A 19,137-nucleotide genomic window follows, 5' to 3' on the forward strand; every position below is an offset into this window, starting at 1 on the left:
GTATTCGGAAGGGTCTTATAACTTAGTTAAGATCTTTCATTTTTATACTCGAGATCCGAGCTCAATTTTCTTCTTCACCAATATCACTTGTATCAACCAAGAAAAAAATTTGTCGTAATAAGAGTTATTATATCAATTTTCAAGTTGACATAAACACGACACAGATATAAATAAGTAACTATGAACATGAACCTCTTTTACCCCACCGCTACCTCGTATAATGTGAAAATTTTGACAACACCACATGACAACATGACCATTTAAATGAAGTTTCTTTCCCTTTTACAACTTATTCAACAACTACAATTGCAAGCGAGGAAATTGGTAATGTCATCAATATTTTTCACTAATATCTTGCCATAATTGAAGAATGAATCACTCTCGTGATGTAATTTAATATAGAGGACTTTTTTGAAATCTAAAAATTGAATTGACCTTCCGTTTCATTTTATTTCGTCTCCTATAAAATGAAGTGAAAAATGAACTACTTTGCAAACTGAACCAAACCAGCAAGTCTACAAGTTCCTCAACAACACTGTCAAAAACAATATGGAGAGGAAACCATCTCTCAAGTTGGCTTCTTTGGTCCTCCTTTTGGCTATAATTGCTTGTTAGTCCCTCTCTCTCTCTCTCTCTCTCTCTCTCTCTCTCTCACACACACACACACACACACTGTGACACATTGGTATAAACTGGTTTGTAATTTGCACAGGCATGGCAATGTGGAACATGCCGGGAGCTGAAGCAAGGGGAAAACTCCGGTGTCCTGGGATGATAGACTGCAGCAGTGTGTGCGAAGGATTTCCCTGGCGCTGCGTTAATGGTGAATGCATATGCGATGGTGGCAACCTTCCTCCCCAACTCCAAGTTGAAGCCAATTTTCAACCAGACCAGTTGCCATGAAATGTGTACAAGGGGATAAGTTTATAGTACTATATATGTAACTGTCTGAGTTGAGTAATAAAAGTAACTAATACCTTTATTTCATTGGCATTATTGCTTTGCTTCTAATCTTAGTGATCATAAGCAGATTAAAGGTCACTTAATCTGATTACCAAGTAGCAACCACTCGAAATTCATGTTACGCCAAAGGCAACTAATCCTTTTCAATCATCTGTTCAAATGTCATCTAGGGGACTTAAATCATCCGTTGAATCATTACTCTTCACCAACCTATATGTACACTAAACCAATTTTCAAACAATACAATACTTCCTGCTTAAACAACATTTTATTCTGCAGAACCTAACAAGACACCCAGCACAATGTAGAGCGCTTCAGAAAAAAATTTCAAGGAACAATGCGTCACAGATATGAGAGGTTCGTCGTGATGTTAAAGGCGTGTGAAAGCTCATTCGTCACAAATCTTCAACGGGGAAAGGTTCCTGGTTAAGCAAATATATGACTGATACGACAACAATTACTATGAGAACGTACTTCAGGCTCAGGCACTTGGCCTGTACCACTTCGACAGTGTCAAGTTCTGAATCCGAGCCAGTGGGACTATATACAGAACTGGAAGCCCCTGCATCATTATCACAGCCAGGTGTCTCTGCTGACGGTTCATCCACCTGATTCAGTGAATATTGCAGAGTTTGTGAGAAGAATGGTCCAGAATCAGAAAATAGATCATCAAAAAAAACAGAAAGGTCAATCTCAAACACTGTCTTTGAGTTCATTATGTAGTTCTACGATTTTGAAAGGAAAACAAAGAATTTAAAAATCCGTTGCAACCACTGCAACTTAAAACTATATTGTAAACACCTTAGTAATTTACAGTTATACAAGTGGTAGGCACTAGGCAGTCCTGGTTATGCATGAAGACTGAAGACCCTTCTTTAGTTTTCTCTTTTAATTCCCCTTTCAAGTCCATTTATTGTAATAGGAACTGATCGAAAAGAATACCTGCCTGGAAACTTTTATCTAAAGAATCTGTCACATCTTCCACGGATGTTTTTATAGAAGTAGCATTTGGAGAAGTACACTTGAAAGGTGGAAGCTCTTTGTTGTCAATGTCTTCGTTGTTGCACTCAGTTGCATCTTTTTTGGTGTTCCATAATTTCCCTACCAGAAATTTTTTCTCCATTGTTAAGACTTGCATCTGCACAGAAGAAACTATAGTTAATAAAATTATTATGAATATGCTTATAGTTTTTCTTTACTCGGACACCTTGAGTGTGCTTTTTCGATGGCAATTCAGTGACTTCTACTTTCCCGTACATATATTTGAAGCAACAGATTTCTCATTTGAAACGAGGACTTGAGCGCAAGAGAGAAATGGTTATACAAGACATACCTGCTTTTGGATGCGCTCCCTTTCTACAGCCAGTTGCATTGCCATATCCATAATGAGCTTGATTCTGGAATTGAGTTCTTCCGCACTTGCAAGTTTTGCATTGTTAGTTTGAGCCAAAGACAATTCCAAGAATTCCACTCTATCCCTTAAAACAGTTATTTCCACATTTAGTTCTGCATTAGTTTCAGACAACATTATACATTGCTCCTCAGTACTTTCTGTCTTATTCTCCGCTTTGGAAACCTTCGATTTTAGATCTTCAATCAAAGTTTCCATATCCCAAATTGCAGCATATAACATATTTTGCTGCTCTTGACTTGCTTCGGAGGATGCTTTTGCATGCTGTAATTGTATCTCTACTTCCCTCAGCTGCTTCTCGAGACTTCCAACCTTTTTTTCTGTGCCAGTAGCACTTCCTTTGAGAAAATTCAGCTCTTCGGTGAGTTCCACATTTGTTCCTGTTACTTCCGCAACCTTCAGTTCTGCACTCTCGGCCTTAATTTCTGCTACAAAGATATTTTCTTTCAAAGACGCAACTAAACTTTCCATTTCCCCAAGTTTCTCTTCACTCGATTCATTCGTGGCATTGGCATTCTTCAGCTGGAGCTGTGACTCTTTCAGCTGTTTCTCAAGGAGCGTCACCTTTTCTCTCAAAGCAGCCAGTTCAACATCTCTCTTAATGTTCTCTTTCATTATCTTCTCGAGCTTATGCAAAGCATTATCTTTTGCTCTAATCTCTTCTAAACTAGCTTGAAGATTGAATTTTAACTCGCTTTCTCGCTGAATTGAACCATTCAGATTAAAATGAACAAGCTGCAGTCGACCCAATAACTCCTTTGAAATCCCCTGGAGAACCTCAGCAGCATTTTCTGCCTCTAAAAACCTTCCCCAAACAACTTCTGCTGCTTCTTCCATGCGAAATGCTACCTCTTCCATATGATGCATCTTCAATTTAAGTTCTTCTTCATTCTGTCTTGATTCGGCTAATTTCTTCTCAAGATATAGCTCCCTCGAAAGCGACTTCTCCAGCATCCATAGATTATGTCTCTGTTGTCTAGGCATCCTTAAATTTGACATTGCATTTTTATTCGACATTTGAGAATTTTCTGACAAATCCATGGCAATGTCATTTTTCCCTGTCGACATGTGCGCCTCAAGTAAATAATAACCAACTAAAAATGCATCTTTGCTATCTGAATTTAAAGAATCTCTCAAACTAGACAGAAACTTTGAACTTACAATTTTCATGTGCAAAAGCTAGAACAGTTCTCTGAAACCTTGCAGACTGCATCTTGACCTCGGAAATCTGTTGCCGAGATTGCTTTAGTGATTCTTCAGAATCGTTTAGCTTTCCTTTCATTATAGAATACAGTTCTCCCAAGTGTCTACACGAAGATATTTTTTGACGCGCATCAACACTTTCCACTCGGAGATTATCCATGTAATTGTCCAGCTCTCGTACCTCAGAATCTAAAATGCTAGACAGGAGATTGAACACCAATACTTTCTCAACAAAGTCGGCCAGAATATAGTTATTCGTGGTGGCCATTGCCTCGAGATCATTTTGCTGAGCCAAAAGGTACATCAGAGGTACATGGAGATTTGCTAACTTCTCAGAAGAATATGCCAAGTCCAAGTCCACCTTTGTCAAAACTTTCATGGAACTCTCTAACTCTTGCACGCCAGATTCGTTAGATGGCACCCGTTCATGGATGTGGTTTATCTCAAGCTCTGGACTGCCAACATTGATATCACAAACAGCGTGGTCTTCCATACCAAATGCTCAATTCCTGCTTTCGCAACCTGATCTCTTCTATCTGAGTCTCGAAAAAGTTTCAAAAGAGAGGGCTGAGCAAGGCAGACTTAATTTAGAGCAAGAAATGATACGAATGAGCCCCAAAATATAGTCATTGGTACATACATAACCAATATCCATAATATCGCCACCAGATTAGACTAATCGAGATTAAGTAACAACTAACAAGCGATCGTCGTGAAACTTTACAAAGTCAATCTCTATTGAACATGAACATCGTAAATTATAATAGTTTAGAATATCGCCTAGCCAACAAAATATACAACAACATAACGAAGAACAACCAAATTTGTGACATTACAGCTCTGCATAAAAGTTTTGAAGCTAAAGACTCACTAAATACTACAAAGTTTTCTGACCAAAGAAAATTACCATAAGGTTCCAATGGTTAAGCAAATTAAATAAACAAAGTTGCAGAATTGAGGCATTAAAAATGCATGCAAAAATTCAAATATGTAGAGAAAGCAATACAAAATTATATACAACAAAAGCAAGCCGCCTGGGAAATTTGAAACTCTGGGTCCTCAGAAAAATACCTGGAAGTGGGAGGAAAGCTTTTCCGGGTCTTCTCAGAGCTCAGCAGGGAACTAAACTGTTGGGTTTAACCACCTGCCGTTGCCGTTAAACCAAGGTGGACTTTTTGGAGTTTGCTGGGTGTGGTGGTTTGGGAGGCTGTGGGATCTGTGAAGGTGATGACAGGTGAGAGCCGCGGACACCAATTGGTCAAAGCAAATCGAAAGCATACAGATGGGGTACTTAGAATGTTGTGTGTTCTGCGGTGCACGTTGGCACCTGCCCCACGTAGGCAGCAGCTCCTCCACTCCAATAATTTAGTTATAAACAACAACATCATTAAAACGTACGCAGTACTCGTAACGTCGGGTCCACCTTTGATGATTCTTGTGGCTCACTCGTCGAGGAGAAGTTCTTGTGCCCGACTGATCTATACAGTAACATATACAATCAAACAAGAGCAGACTAAGGTCGGTAAAATCAAATGCAGGTGAGCTCATTGTTTTGTGTCGTGGTTGTGGACGTGACCTGCCGATCTGGTCTAAATAGTCGGACATAAGAATTTCTCTTGATCATTTCATGTTTACTTTTTTCATATTTGGTTTTGGGAAGTAGCTGATAAGACATTTCATATTTTGTTTTGGGAAGGAGCCGATAAGACTTATTACTGAAGAGCCAAGTTATTAACTTTTGGTTTTAATATTTGAGGCAATAATTGCATTGAGGATTTGCATTGTTTGGGCCCTTGTGGCATGTGATATGGGATTGATTGCAGGCGATTGGGATTTCAATAGTTTACTTTGAGTTAAGGACTTTATCAATGGAGTCAATCATGTCTTTCAATAAATGATGATTCATCATTATTACATGGATCATAACACAGTCTAGTACATCAAGTGTTAAAATACAAACGGTTGGATTTTTTATTTAGATATTCAACCACTTGTATTGATAATTAGTGTATCGGCCGTGTTTTCAGGACATTGAAATTTCTCAGATCTTGAATGCCATAAATTTAATGTATTACTTTTTCGCAAAGGGACTTATATATTTTCTTAACATTTTAAATTTAAATATGATAAAAAGAAAATAGAAAAACAAAAGAGTTTTCAGAGCTGGCAAATCTTCACAGGACCAACTACCCACTTTGGAATTTTGGGTTGGGCTCTATCTACTGAATGCTTACTTGGTTGGGCTTTTAAAAGTTGAAAATTTGCTCTTAAATAATTCGGCCCATATGTTTTTCTGTGGTTGAACTTGGACGTAAACACATTTTTATGGACCAAGTTGGAAGTGATTTGAATCAATCAAATCTTTGACCTAAAATGGAATATCAATGCTTTCTCCATATGTCAATTTGAGAATAAATTCTTAAAGTCCGGACCAGCGTAACACATAGCTAGTGAGTTTGCTTGACTATGGCCATAGGTAGGGTAAAATTCTTCATAGTCTCGCCGGTTCTGAAAATAATGGATAACCGTGGCTTGCCACGAGTTGTCCCTCTTTTAGAAAAAGTAAAAAACAACCTCTTATTTAATGTGTCTTCGGCTAGACGATCACGAGAGCCAATTGTTGGACGCTGAGAATTTCTCCAATTTGAGGCAACAATTTGATGCAGCACCAAGTTTGCAGCCCCCTCCAAAACACAAAAAATGGCATCCAAGCTTGTTCAAGCAAAGCAAAGAGACGCAAAGCACGTTAGGTTGTCTGAATTTCTCAGTCGCCATTTGTTAATTGTCACATCCTTAGCACTGCGATCACTATTTAGGTTTGGACCACCACCCAACCTTTTTCAAAATATCTACCTAATTAGAACACGTGTCATTTTATTTTTAGGAAAACTAATGAAAATGACTTAAAAATCTTGAGTTTTAACAATAAAGACAAAATAAAGGGTAAAATGAATGGTACCATGATTGACTTTTTAGTGTAAAAATATGGTTTTTCGTCAAAATTCTCTTTATTTTTATGTAATTGGACCCCCCAAAAAAATAGTCATTGCTAGGGGCTTTATATGATCCATAGTTGGAACATGCTTTGCTTTTTGTACTTGTGGTCCACTATTTTAGTGTTGGGCCTGTCTTCTGAGAGCAATAGAACTTGAACAAAAGGACCACAACTTGGAAATTTGGAATCAGGGTGAAACTGAAAATTTAAATGTGGTTTTGTGCTGTAAATGAAAATAACTTAAATTGTCAAAAAAATGTAACCATGATTGTTATGTTGATTTAGAAACAATGGGGATAGGACCAGGGATTTCGAGTTCATCATTACAAAGCCGTTTCCATGTTTATTAAGTTAAGTTGTGGTTGCGAATAAAAAAAAGTGTTAAGTCATATGCAACTACCAACCTGCTTCAGAGTTTGTTTTACATAAATAGGACCAACCATATGATGTGTGGTTTTAATAAAATCATCCTAATCGGCAACCTAATTAGGATGCAACTTTGGTTCCAAATTAAGAGTCAATAACATGCAAGAAAACGTCAAAGAACCAAAAAGAAATATAAGGTAGGATGTTTGCATAGCATTCTTTTCATACACACTAAAAATCCTAGCCATTCCACCCTAAACCCTAAACACTTTCACCATCACCGAAAGACTCGCCCCAATAGGCTATCTTGGATAAGTTCAATATCATAATTGCTTTAAGGTTTTCTCTCTTCAATTTATTTTCACTCATGTTGTGTATTCTCATTTTAATGTCTTTGAACTGATGTGTAACTGAATTTATAGCTTAGGATTTCAATGTAGCCTTGCAAATTTGATCCATGTTTTTAAGTCAAAGTATTTGATTCATCAAGCTGCTTATTGTTTTATTCACTGATTGTATTGTTTAATTTGTTTGTTTTATTTGATTCATCAAGCTGCTTATTGTTTTATTCACTGATTGTATTGTTTAATTTGTTTGTTTTCTTAATGTTTGATCACCATTAGCATTGCCTACAAATTATTTGATCAAGACTATAGGTCACATCGTGCTTAATCTTGGAAGACATGTGAATGAATGAGGCAAATGATGTCTATATCCTATTTCGTGTGAGAATAGTCTCCTAAGGCATCGTTTGATATAGATGGTTTGATTGAAATTGATAAATCACTATTTTCAAGACATGTTAAAATAAGAAATGAAAAAAATTTGGCAATTTGAAGTAGGAGAGAGATTACTCAAAAGTAAAATTTATCCGCTACAATCCTTTCTAAAACTAAAAAAAATTAAAAGAGAGACGTTTCTTCATGTCTAATCTTCTTATAATTCCTTCGAATTGAAATTTACTCTCCTCTATTCCAATTCAATCGTATATGCCTATATACTGATACATATCCATATCAGACCCACTTAAGTCTAGATTATAAGACAATCCATATCTCAAACACGCACGTTAATTTCCAAGCGGCAAGCAGAGGATATCATATAAGTAGGGAAACAACGTGCTCAAACAACTCTTATCCGTTGTAGGCTTATCCGTTGCCCTACAAAGAGAGACAATCTCTTCGCAATCCGAAAGCCTCCAAATGATTTTCCATCTTTTTAGACCCATCACTGCACCTAGTCTTTGATCTATCTTTTGTTACCCACGTATCATCAAGTAAGTAAGGAAAAAATAAAGGAAAATTAATGAAAATAATTTGAAAATTTTGAGTTTTAACGATAAGATAAAATAAAGGATAAGTGCATAGTACCAGATTTGATTTTTTAGTGTAAAAATATGATTTTTCGTTAAAGTAAATAATATCATGAACTTTTCGTTAAAACTTCTAAAAAAATAATTAAAAATGATTGAAACAATCTCCCACTGTGTCTGCGTCACCAAACACTGCAGAAGCCACATGTCACTAAATTAGGGTTTGATTTAACTACTAGCTCGCTATAGCCTGTAGCTTTCCATGCATTTGCATGTATACGTTCATCTGCTTTTGCGATGTTTAGGTTAAATTGGGTTTTGGGATTAGATAAAGACATTACCGTTACCAAACAAGAAACCTTGTTTGTGATCTTGTACTTCGAACAAATAGTTGTAATGAGATTGCAAAATAGTAGCTGCTATGGGAAAATAATCAACCATATATTATCCAAAATAAACATCGTGGAGGCAAAAGGTTTGAGCATTAGATTTCACTCGTGGTACTGAGAGTAAGGTTTGGGCATAACCCTCGAATTTTTCTATGATAATTATCGAGTTAAGTATGAATAATTACTCAGTCTTTTATGATGATTTTAAATTAGTTTTAATATTTTAAAACATTTTATATAAGTATTTAACGTTTTGAAAATTAAACTTTTGTTAGGTCACTGACGTTAAATAATGACTTTACAAACATCAAATGATGACATTAGTAGTATTAAATGATAAGATAGACAAACACTACAGTTGGTTTTCATTAATTGTCATCTTTGGAGCTCTAATTATCCAAATTGATCCCTTTTAACCAAATTAAACAGTAAATTTGATTAGCTAAAATGCGTTAATTTGGAGATACAAAGCTTCATAGATAACTTAAGAATTAATACACGTTTTAAAATTTTTCAATGTCATCACTTAAAGCTAGTGAACCTAACCAATATCCTTTTTTTTTTTTATTAATTTAGATAGTTATTTGGAATGTTTTAATAGGTTATGACAAATTTGCAAATCATCCTTAAAAATTGAGTAGTTATTGGTACTTAACCCATAATTATAAGATAAAATGCTAGGATCAACTCAAATAGGTAGTCTATGAGTAAGGAGAAACTCTAGTGATATAGTTGGATCATCACCGCTGCATGATTTTATCAAACCAAGCATGTTTTAGTAAGTACATACATTTATTAACATTATTTGAGACGTCCATAAAATATCAATTATGACATGTTACTCAAAGCAATGTGACCGCTACATACTCGATGAAAAGTATTCCGACGAAACATTGTGACACAGTAGATGGTTGTACAAAACCTTATTGGGAAGAAAAAGAGCATGGAGGATATGGAACGTGCTTTCTAGACATTCTACAGTATCAAATCCCAACTTATTTTGAGCACAGTTTATATACACGTATATGATCAGTACTGCTACTCCAGCTAGCAATCGTGATCAGAATCGACATTCGACCTTCCATGATCGACATGCTACTACAGCTACAATATGTTGAAAGAGTCCTATTAGCAGTACCCTACGAGTCTCTAGTGTCTCCCCATTGCATATGCATGGAGAGACAAAGGGCAGGCACTCTTTTATCGCAATGCTACCACAAAAGGGTCCCATTATTTCTCTTACATTTTACAACTTTTGCAGGAGATGATGAGAGTTAAAAATTTAAAAATCCAGGGAAAAAGGAACAGGAAAGACCCCCACATTTTCAAGAAGCATCTTCTACTCGGAAAGCTAGAAAAATAAAAAGGTGGATCTTATGGAATTAGGGTTTCAGAAAAAGCGAGCCAAAAGAGGCTATAAAAGTTTGGAAAACAATCATTCAATTTCGACCAGCATCTTATCATGATTATATGTCATGATGTTTGCATGAAATTCATCACAATTTTTTCTGGAGGAGATCATAATATTATCTGTCCATTGTAGACCCAGCCCAGCTGACATTCTTGCTCTTCTCTGCTCTTCAAGATCTTATTTCGCATCCTACATATTAATTAATTAAGTTAAACTTAATTAGATGTACGTTCCTAGGAATATGACCAAGTCAAACAAAATACGCTGTGCAATTTTAAGCTACGTATTCCATCATGTACGTACTTCCTTAATCAATTAGTTAGCACTTGAGAGTCACATTAAGTAATTTTCTATCAGACCATCTAGAAGCATATACATATATATATATATATATATGCCATTTAACACGAGGAATTCTCATTTTTCAAAAAAAATTAGGACATCCTCTTAACCGTTGAATTGGTTTTAATGAAATTTTATAGTTGAGATTAAATCACAAGTTAATCTCAACCACACAATTTCATTCAAGCCAAATTTAACGGCCAAGAGGGTGTCCCCATTTTTTTGAAAAATGGGGATCCCTCTTGTTAAAGGATTCATATATATATATATAAACATATCTACAAAATAGTGAAAAAAAGAAGAAGGAGGGATGAAGTCAGAAATTTCTTCTAGTGGGGGCAACAGAAAATAATTAAGAAAACTTTATTATAGTATGATTATACGCAATATGATATTAAAGATGGTTTCAAATGATGATGTATCACAATTTCAATGTTACAAAAATTTCAACATAGTAGTGGAAAGTGGCAAAGTGATGAAAAAAATATTAGTACATGATAGTTGGGAGAGGGTTTTTTCGGTTTGAATAACAGAACATGAGCACTATTGCTCATATAATATTTGATATGGAGTATGAGTAGAATGAATGTATGTTAGATATTAGATACATATATTTTCTTCAAAGATAACCCATGTATATTATATAATTGTAGTTTGCAACTAAACAAACAAATTACTTGAGTGGGGGCATCTGCTCCCAGTGAGCCTTCATTGGCTCCATCCATGAGAAGGAATAGCTTTGCAACTTATGAAGGAGAAATTTTTTATTGTGATGGGAACACGGATGATACACCACGTGTTTTTATATAAGTGGTAAGAAATTTTATTTTTTAAGTTATTAAATTTTTAACACATATATCTCACAATTTATATAGTGACACGTGGTGTACTAACTTGTGTGTCGGTCACACTGAAAAATCTCTCCTTATGAAGAACATAATTTAAATATCTGTCGTTGTTGGATTTTTATTTTTTTTCATGGATTTTATAATTCCAGGGTTTTAATTATGCACAACAGACGTTTTAGTGAAGTATGAGAACTCAAGACCAGCTAGCATTTGTTTTAGTGACCCTTGTCTTTATTTGATTGACATAGATGGGATAATGTGCACTGAGTTTGATACTTAATTGTGATTAAACCATTTTGTTGTTTTGTAATTTTATTACGAGTACATAGCTATAATGAGAGTGTCTTTGTTATTACAATATAGTTTTGAACACAAAACAGGTAAAAGTTAAAGATTCACGTGATAAAAACTGAAAATTTTACAATATGTCAATTAATGAGATGCAATGATGTATTAGGCGGTTGGATCTGCATCGAATTTTGATAATTTCAATTTAGCCGTTCAAACACCAATGCATTTTGTATGCATGCCTAAGTTTAAACTTACATGACACTATTTGTAAGCACAATAATAGAATTACATAAATCAAATAAGTCTGAAACGTGCTTGTCCAGTCGTTTAAAGGGCAAGTCCAAGGTAAAGGATCAAGGAGTACTACTTTAATTTTCTGAACATATATATGAAAGAGAGAGAGTAAATGATGAACATACTTAATTAGAGTTTTTGACTGAGGTTAAAGAATTCTAAAGCTCTGGTTAAGAGATCTCGAATCCCCAACTCTTATATTATCCCATGTTGCCATTCCATGGACGTGATTTGATTGCTTGCTTGGTTTTTGCTTTCCCAAAAGGAGGGCCATTCATTGCCAACCATGAACCAACTCTCACTACTATTATATAAATTACAATCAATTTAAAAATTTTCAGTGTGTTGTAAATATGGTACATTAAGTGTTATACAATTGGTTGAATTTTTTTTTTTGAAATTTTCACCAGTTGTAGTTTTACACTTAGTACACCTAGCTGTGTTTACGGTATACTGAAAAATCTCTCAATCAATTGATCTCCTATAAAAGAGCACACCATTACATGTGTCAATGCGCCATTTGCCTTGTTCTTGGCTTCTTCATAATCTAATTGGAGAAAGAGGAATTGATATGGAGGAATCTTAATCCCTGTTTCCTTAACAGGGCGGTAGCACCCTGAGCCTGTGGGTTTTGTTTCCGTTGTCTTCTCCTTTGGACTATCCCCTCTAACCCAGTTCATTCTTTCTCATACACTGCACATCGAGATAATTAAATCATTTTTTATGTCGTATTATATACCATAATATATGGACCAACTCATCCATTTGTGTGTTTAGTTTATTTGCCATCTTGTTTTTCTCTTTTCTAGCTAAAGAGCATTTGTAAATGCAAAAATAAAGAATAGAGTGAAAAATATAAGAAAAGATGAATAAGGTTTGCATCACTCTCATGACGGTATAATTTTTTTTTTTTTTTTTCTAACTCAATAAATTTCTATTATGCCATTGAGGTTTACAATAAAAGTGTTTGGGAAAATCAAATATGGACGTTGAGGTTTACAACAAAAGTGTTTAAAAATGCTTTTAGAAAGGTTAAAATTACTTTTAGAAAGTGTTGGTTGATGCTTATCAAAGCACTCGGAAATTTGATCAATGTTTATGTGCAAACATTTTTTTTCATAGAACCAATTTCAGAATACCAAAATTTTATGATAATTCGGAGTATAAAAGAATTTATCTCAAACTGAAATTTTCAAATTTGTTTTTTTTAAATGGCTTGAAGGGAAATTAGATAGGATTTTTATAATGGAGAGTGGAGGGGAGAATCCATTAATCTAAGGCTTAGGTGACCGAGTCTGTGATTGCCAGTCCAATGCCAACTAATAATGACATGAGAGAAGGAGAGAAAGGGACAGTCCATCAAATGGTACAAAGCCATAGCTAATAGAAAATAATTGAACAAGTCTTTTTTTACTATACTTTAGTTTTTTTAAGTATCGAATTACTTGTATTATATCAGTTAATATATCAAATTATGTTTCTGACATATTGAAGATCTCTTCCACAGGTGCAGCTTGTTAACAATGAAGATTTCGTAACTGATGGGTCATCCTTGAGACTGTAGAGGAAACCCTAGCCATCTGATTTACATGCCCTTATGGATGATTAGATCACAATTCATGAAGCATATATAATAGTAGTAATTTTCACGCTCTGGTTCTTTTCTACGTCCCTTCTTTTGTTTGTTCTACGATATTTTTACTAAAAAAATTAAGACAAAAAGAAATAATACGGATACAAACAATAAGAGTTCGAAAATCACTGTTTGTTGATAGATAATAGGCAATGTATATGCACCATAGAACAAACAGATACAACATGGAATGTGCTAGGCTGCTAGATAAGATGGTCAAGCTATCAAGATGAGATAGCGTAGATCTTCCCACACAATAATGCAGATTGCAGACTGCAGACTGCATAAACCAGATGGCTTAATTAGTTTCTTAACTACTAATTACGTTCTCCATTAATAAATGCAGTGTGAAAACGAGCTAGATTTTAGGCCCTTGACCAAACAAACTAAATTAAAAGACATTATTAAGCTCATGTCCCATGGTGCAATGAAGGACAACGCAATAAGATAAAAGAATGCCCCCAAAGCAAAAGTTGGCAATGTCAGTTGCTAGCTAGCTCAACTGGAATAAATCATCCGCTTAAACTAATGCAATTATTCAACTCGATTGAATAAATCAGAGTTAAAAAATCCAAGTAAAATAAACAGATATTAATCGATGACATATTATCTCAATAATTAGAACCTTTGTCTTCATTTCATACTGTTAATGCACAAAATCAGCAAGAACTTTGGTACAATAAAAAGTGTCAAGTTTGTGACATTCGCTCGGTTGCTCCGGTCACCTAGTGATGATGATGTGTAAAGAGGTAGATATAAGGAAGCAAACACAAGATGTACATGGTTCGCCCTAAGTTTGGCTACGTCCACGGAGTAGTAGAAGAGTTCTCATTAATAGTAAAGGGTTTACACAAATACATAAGTTTAAGCATAATTATCATTAGTGGGTTCTAATGACTAGTTTAAGTATAATGATGACATTAGGCCTTAATTGTAGGATAATGGTTTCCTTTTATAGTTGAGGAGAGCCTCTAGGTTTTGTTCGCGATTGATGTGGGACTCTATGAGTTTTATTCTGATGTTGACATGTGTCGTGCTATGATTGGCTTCTTGGTTGGGGGGAAATTCTTATGCTTCGGTAGGAGTGTCTCAGCATGAACCTCTCAGTGGGTCCTTGAAGGTCTGACGTTGTTTAGTGCTCGGTAGTTTCAGGATTGGTCAAGTATGGTATAAACACTTACTATTTTTCGAGTTTAAAGTTTAAACTCTTGTATAATATCGCTTATAACAGAAATGTTAAGAAAATTATCTCAAATTTGAGTTTTTCATGTTAAGAAAATTATCTCAAATTTGAGTTTTTCATAAACTCTTCGACACTTACAGTTTAATATCAATTTCATGTTAACTTTATAAAATATTATATTAAAAACATATGATCACACTCTTAAAAAATTCTTCTTAACATTTATCCCGCTAAAATTATGATAAAGAAAACTCAAGTGAGTAAATAAAAGTTAATAAAGATTAGAATAGTAGTAATTTAAAGGCGGTGAAGAAAGAAAAATGCAATGGGTTCTGGGGGGAAGAGAAGAGAGTGTGTTTAATAATTTTACAGTGGCAGTGGCGGTGGTTACTCATCAAGAGCTCTCTTTTTTATGTAAGCGTGGGTATAAAAGCAAGACCTTTGCCGTTACTCCTCTTTCTTTCACTCTCTACAGCAATCTATCTCCTCTCTCACTCTTCAGTTTCTCTCTCCTCCTTTTTGGGTGTGCGATAGTGAGTGTAGCCAGAGCTGCCCAGCTAAAAAACAGGAGGAGTTTTGAACAAAGCCAACCCAAAACCCAAATTCAATAGGAGGATTGTTTCAAGTACAAAGCTTGAATGGAGGGCAGAGAGCCAAAAGTAACACAGAATCTCAAATGGGTATCTTTCTCTTACCACTTTTGAAGTTGGTTCTCTTTCTCTCTCTAGACTCTCTCTCTCTCTCTGTGTTTCAGAGCTGAGGGTTTCCTGCAACTCTGACTAGGGTTTTGAATGGGGGCATTTATTACGCTGAAATCAATGTTCTTCTAGACTTTTACCAGCCCTTTCTTTGAACTGTCATTTTTTAGTCTTCTGCCTTGGGAGTGCTTCCTCTTGTCAAATATGGTACTGCAAATTTAAGTGGTCTTTGGAAATGGTAGCTGCGAATTTGGTGTGATATTTGGTACAGCTTTTTTTAGGTACATGGGTTTTGTTTCACTGTTTTGGAATTCTTCAGCCCATTAATGCAAGTGTGGATCTTTCTCTCAAAGCCCTTTTCTTTGTGTAGTTATCTTCACATAGCACATTATTTCTTTACTTTTTGGGTTTCCTGGAAACTCCGGAGGTAATTTTTCTCAGAGAAGCTTGAAGTTCCTTCAATTGCAAGTTTAAAGTTTACATCTTTTGAGATTATTTGAGTTGAATTATACTTTTCCTTACATCCTCTGTTTTTAATTTGCTTTTTTCTCACTTGTTTTAGTCAAATTGAAATTAGGGTTCTAGGGTTTTATTTGGGGTGGTCAAATTTCGGAGATTTTGGCTACTTTTGGCGTTCTTTGGAGAAAACATGGATATGGGTGACCAAGATAAATTTGAATTAGAGAATAGGAATGATGATCCTATGAATTTTTCACCTGGGATTACACCAGACTGGAGATTTGGTGGCTCCAATATCACAAATACATCCATGGGGTTAGTTCCCACTGGAAATTCTATGGCAGTTAGTAAAGGGGATCTAGTTGGTTCTTCTTCTCGGCCCTCAGCTTCAATGGCGGAATCGTTTAACCCGACACTTTGGGATCACCCAACCAGTTCACAGGACCTGGGGTTTTGTGACATGAATGTTCAGACCAGTGCAAGCACTTCAGACTCAATAGGAATTAGGAAAGGCATTCCTGCCTCTTTGAGAAGTGGTATTGATAGAGCACTTGATATGTGCTGGAATCCGCCGAATTCGATGTTGAAAGGGGGAATGTTCTTGCCAAATGGGCCTGGAGTGCTCCCACAGAGCTTGTCTCAGTTTCCGGCCGATTCTGCATTCATTGAGCGTGCTGCTCGGTTCTCGTGCTTCAATGGCGGGAGTTTTAGTGATATGGTCAACCCTTTTGGTTTCCCTCAATCCATGAGTATGTATTCTAAGAGTGGGGGATTGATGCCGTGGACACAAGAACTTGTAGCCGGTAATGGGTCGAAAGGAGTTCCCGGCGTTCATTCTCAAAGGAATGAGCTAAATGGAGATGTTTCTTTGCCTATGAAGCAAGGGACTACTGAAGGGAGCCCACTGAAGAATGAGAAGAAAAGTGAGAGCCTTGCGAAATCTCATGATGAAGCAAAACACGCTATTGGCGGGTCTGGTAACGAGTCCGATGAAGCTGATTCCAGCGGTGGTGGCGGTGGTGGTCAAGAAGAACCATCTATGCTGGAGGGTGCAAAACCATCGTCTAAGGGCTTTAAGAAAAGGAAAAGGAGTAGGCAGGTAAACCACCATCTTGAAAATGCCTTTTTTTACCTTGTTCGTTATGCATGTTATTTAATTTATCTTTGATGACAGGCTAATGAGCTTGATCAAGCCAATGCACAACAACCCGGTGAATCGGCAATGGATATTACTGAATTTCAAGATAAGGGAGAGCAACAACCAGCTTCAACTCCCAACAAGACTACTGGAAAACAGGGGAAACAAGGGTCTCAAGCATCTGAGCCGCCGAAAGAAGAATATATTCATGTTAGAGCACGAAGAGGCCAGGCAACAAATAGTCATAGTCTTGCAGAAAGAGTAAGATATTATGTCGAAATATTTTTTATTATTACATTAGGGTGGAGTTTGATCGTTTTTTGAAACAGGTCCGAAGGGAGAAAATCAGTGAGAGGATGAAGTTTCTTCAAGATCTTGTGCCTGGATGCAGCAAGGTTGTCTTGTCTTACTTGAGTAATATTTAAAGAACTAATTTATGTCAAATTCGCACCTGAGAGTTGCCTAGTTCATATTCATGACAAGCAACTGGTTGATGCAGGTAACTGGGAAGGCAGTGATGCTGGACGAAATCATTAACTACGTACAATCATTGCAACGGCAGGTTGAGGTATGAAAACTTTCTTGATTTCTTTTCTTCCGAGTTGTGGTTCTTAGTATTTCTGGTGTAATTGGTCTTTCCTGTATCGTGTATTAGTGGATAGGAGTTGATCTCATCAAAAGTTTTGGTTGGGAAACTGGTTTCTTACTGAATTCAACTTTTCTGTCTTCATGAAGAGCTATTCTTAACTTGTTTATGTCGGTTAAGGTGTTGCTTCTAAGGAAAAGATTGAAAATAAATGAGCCCTTTACTAACCATAATCTCAAATTTATGTTCTAAATTCATGCTAGACACGTACTCCTGATTAGTGTAAGGCATTCGATTATATCTTACAGTGGCCTCTTCTTTTTGAAGTTTTTGTCGATGAAGCTTGCTACAGTGAATCCGCGACTTGATTTTAACATTGAAGGCCTCCTTGCAAAAGATGTAAGTCATTTTGCCTGCCTTCCATGGGAAGACAGAATCATGATCTGTATGTTTGTGCCACATCTGATTCACCCTTGTACATCATTTCCACACAGATCCTTCAGTCACGGGTCGGACCTTCATCTACGTTGGGGTTTTCTCCGGATATGCCTATGATTTATCGTCAACTACATCCATCTCAACCGGGACTTATCCAAGCTGGCCTTCCTGGGATGGGGAGCTCTTCTGATCTACTTCGGAGAGCCATGGGTTCCCAAATGACACAAATGACCGGAGGATTCAAGGAGCCTTCTCAGGTATCTTTCAAGGGATCGATAATTTTCTGTGACATGAACTTTCATAGTCAATGTGGATAATATCCCATACACCATGTACACCTGAATGTTATTCTTCTGCTCAGCTTTCAGAGTCTCTATGTTACAAGTCTTACGACTGAACTTCATAATTCCTGTGTTTGGCTACAGCTACCAAATGTGTGGGAGGATGAGCTCCACAACGTTGTCCAGATGAGCTATGGAGGCAGTACTCCTCCCAGTAGCCAAGATGTGGATGGTATGCATCATTAGGTTTTACGTACAACATGCCTCCGATATCTTTCCAGTGTCTTGAGCTAATTTCTCCTCTTCGAAAAAATTGCAGGATCAACGCCACCGGGCCAGATGAAAGTTGAACTTTGATTATACGATTCTTATTCATGCCACGACATTGTTCCGCCCCCATACGTGCACAATACTACCTTGATGAAATAACAACGATCATGATACTCCCTTTCCCGGTCACCTAGGACGATGAAGATACCATCGCAATATTTTGCGGAAGCTCAACCCGTCAAATTTGAAGCTTCCGGCTTTAGGCGATTTGCAGAAACATAATGCGAAGCAGATGTTATGTTGATATTGTAAGAAGCACTATATGATGGCATGTATAGAGGCAGAGAAGGTGAAGTTGTTTGTGTTGGAGGCAGTGGATCAGGGAATGTACAGACATAGAGATGGGCGGTAACAAGGAATTTGCAATGGGAAATGTTGGTCATGTTTTTGTTTTTTTTAGATTAACAAATTGTTTTGTTATTATATATCTTTCAATTTCAAATGTAGTATTATAATTGATTTCTTCTCTCATCTTGTTACATATTTTAACATGTTTAGTTTACTTTTTGTGGCACAAATTCCTATTAGAAAAAATGAAAATTAATTTTAGAAAAGCATTTGAAGTG

The 19,137-nt window shown here is 36.3% G+C and overlaps 2 protein-coding genes across 5 annotated transcripts; one reads left to right on the forward strand and one right to left on the reverse strand.

The window, feature by feature from the left end:
* Positions 1-991: 991 nt before the first annotated feature.
* LOC137731941 (WPP domain-interacting tail-anchored protein 2-like) lies at positions 992-5,031 on the reverse strand. Of its 3 annotated transcripts, none has more exons than XM_068471206.1 (5): positions 4,649-5,031; positions 3,536-4,113; positions 2,297-3,432; positions 1,910-2,101; positions 992-1,571 (listed from the first exon to the last, which is right to left on the reverse strand). In XM_068471206.1, exons 2-5 carry the CDS (start codon positions 4,068-4,070, stop codon positions 1,359-1,361), a joined length of 2,076 nt encoding a protein of 691 aa, XP_068327307.1. In that variant the 5' UTR covers positions 4,071-4,113; positions 4,649-5,031; the 3' UTR covers positions 992-1,358. The 3 variants fall into 3 exon arrangements, with proteins under 3 accessions (XP_068327307.1, XP_068327309.1, XP_068327308.1); XM_068471208.1 differs by having other exon boundaries at positions 1,906-2,101; XM_068471207.1 differs by having other exon boundaries at positions 3,536-4,144.
* Positions 5,032-15,078: 10,047 nt separating this feature from the next.
* LOC137731075 (transcription factor bHLH49-like) lies at positions 15,079-19,033 on the forward strand. 2 transcript variants are annotated; one of them, XM_068470146.1, is made up of 9 exons: positions 15,079-15,766; positions 15,902-16,897; positions 16,973-17,197; positions 17,266-17,334; positions 17,436-17,504; positions 17,850-17,921; positions 18,017-18,217; positions 18,386-18,473; positions 18,561-19,033. In XM_068470146.1, the coding sequence occupies exons 2-9, from the start codon at positions 15,989-15,991 to the stop codon at positions 18,596-18,598; spliced, it is 1,671 nt and encodes a 556-aa protein (XP_068326247.1). In that variant the 5' UTR covers positions 15,079-15,766; positions 15,902-15,988; the 3' UTR covers positions 18,599-19,033. The 2 variants fall into 2 exon arrangements, with proteins under 2 accessions (XP_068326247.1, XP_068326248.1); XM_068470147.1 differs by having other exon boundaries at positions 15,082-16,897; positions 17,266-17,331.
* Positions 19,034-19,137: the final 104 nt, after the last annotated feature.

This window comes from Pyrus communis, chromosome 4 (genome assembly GCF_963583255.1).
Source record: "Pyrus communis chromosome 4, drPyrComm1.1, whole genome shotgun sequence".
NCBI classification, from domain to species: domain Eukaryota; kingdom Viridiplantae; phylum Streptophyta; class Magnoliopsida; order Rosales; family Rosaceae; genus Pyrus; species Pyrus communis.

What these genes read in the sequence shown, in the direction of transcription:
- LOC137731941 (XM_068471206.1), bottom strand. Translation starts at nt 4,070, where the DNA reads ATGGAAGACCACGCTGTTTGTGATATCAATGTTGGCAGTCCAGAGCTT. An exon ending in AGCTTTTGCACATGAAAATT is followed by an intron (nt 3,433 to 3,535) that starts GTAAGTTCAAAG and finishes ACATGTCGACAG; the next exon opens with GGAAAAATGACATTGCCATG. An exon ending in GGGAGCGCATCCAAAAGCAG is followed by an intron (nt 2,102 to 2,296) that starts GTATGTCTTGTA and finishes TCTTCTGTGCAG; the next exon opens with ATGCAAGTCTTAACAATGGA.
- LOC137731075 (XM_068470146.1), top strand. Translation starts at nt 15,989, where the DNA reads ATGGATATGGGTGACCAAGATAAATTTGAATTAGAGAATAGGAATGAT. An exon ending in GATTCAAGGAGCCTTCTCAG is followed by an intron (nt 18,218 to 18,385) that starts GTATCTTTCAAG and finishes GTTTGGCTACAG; the next exon opens with CTACCAAATGTGTGGGAGGA. An exon ending in CAGTAGCCAAGATGTGGATG is followed by an intron (nt 18,474 to 18,560) that starts GTATGCATCATT and finishes AAAAAATTGCAG; the next exon opens with GATCAACGCCACCGGGCCAG.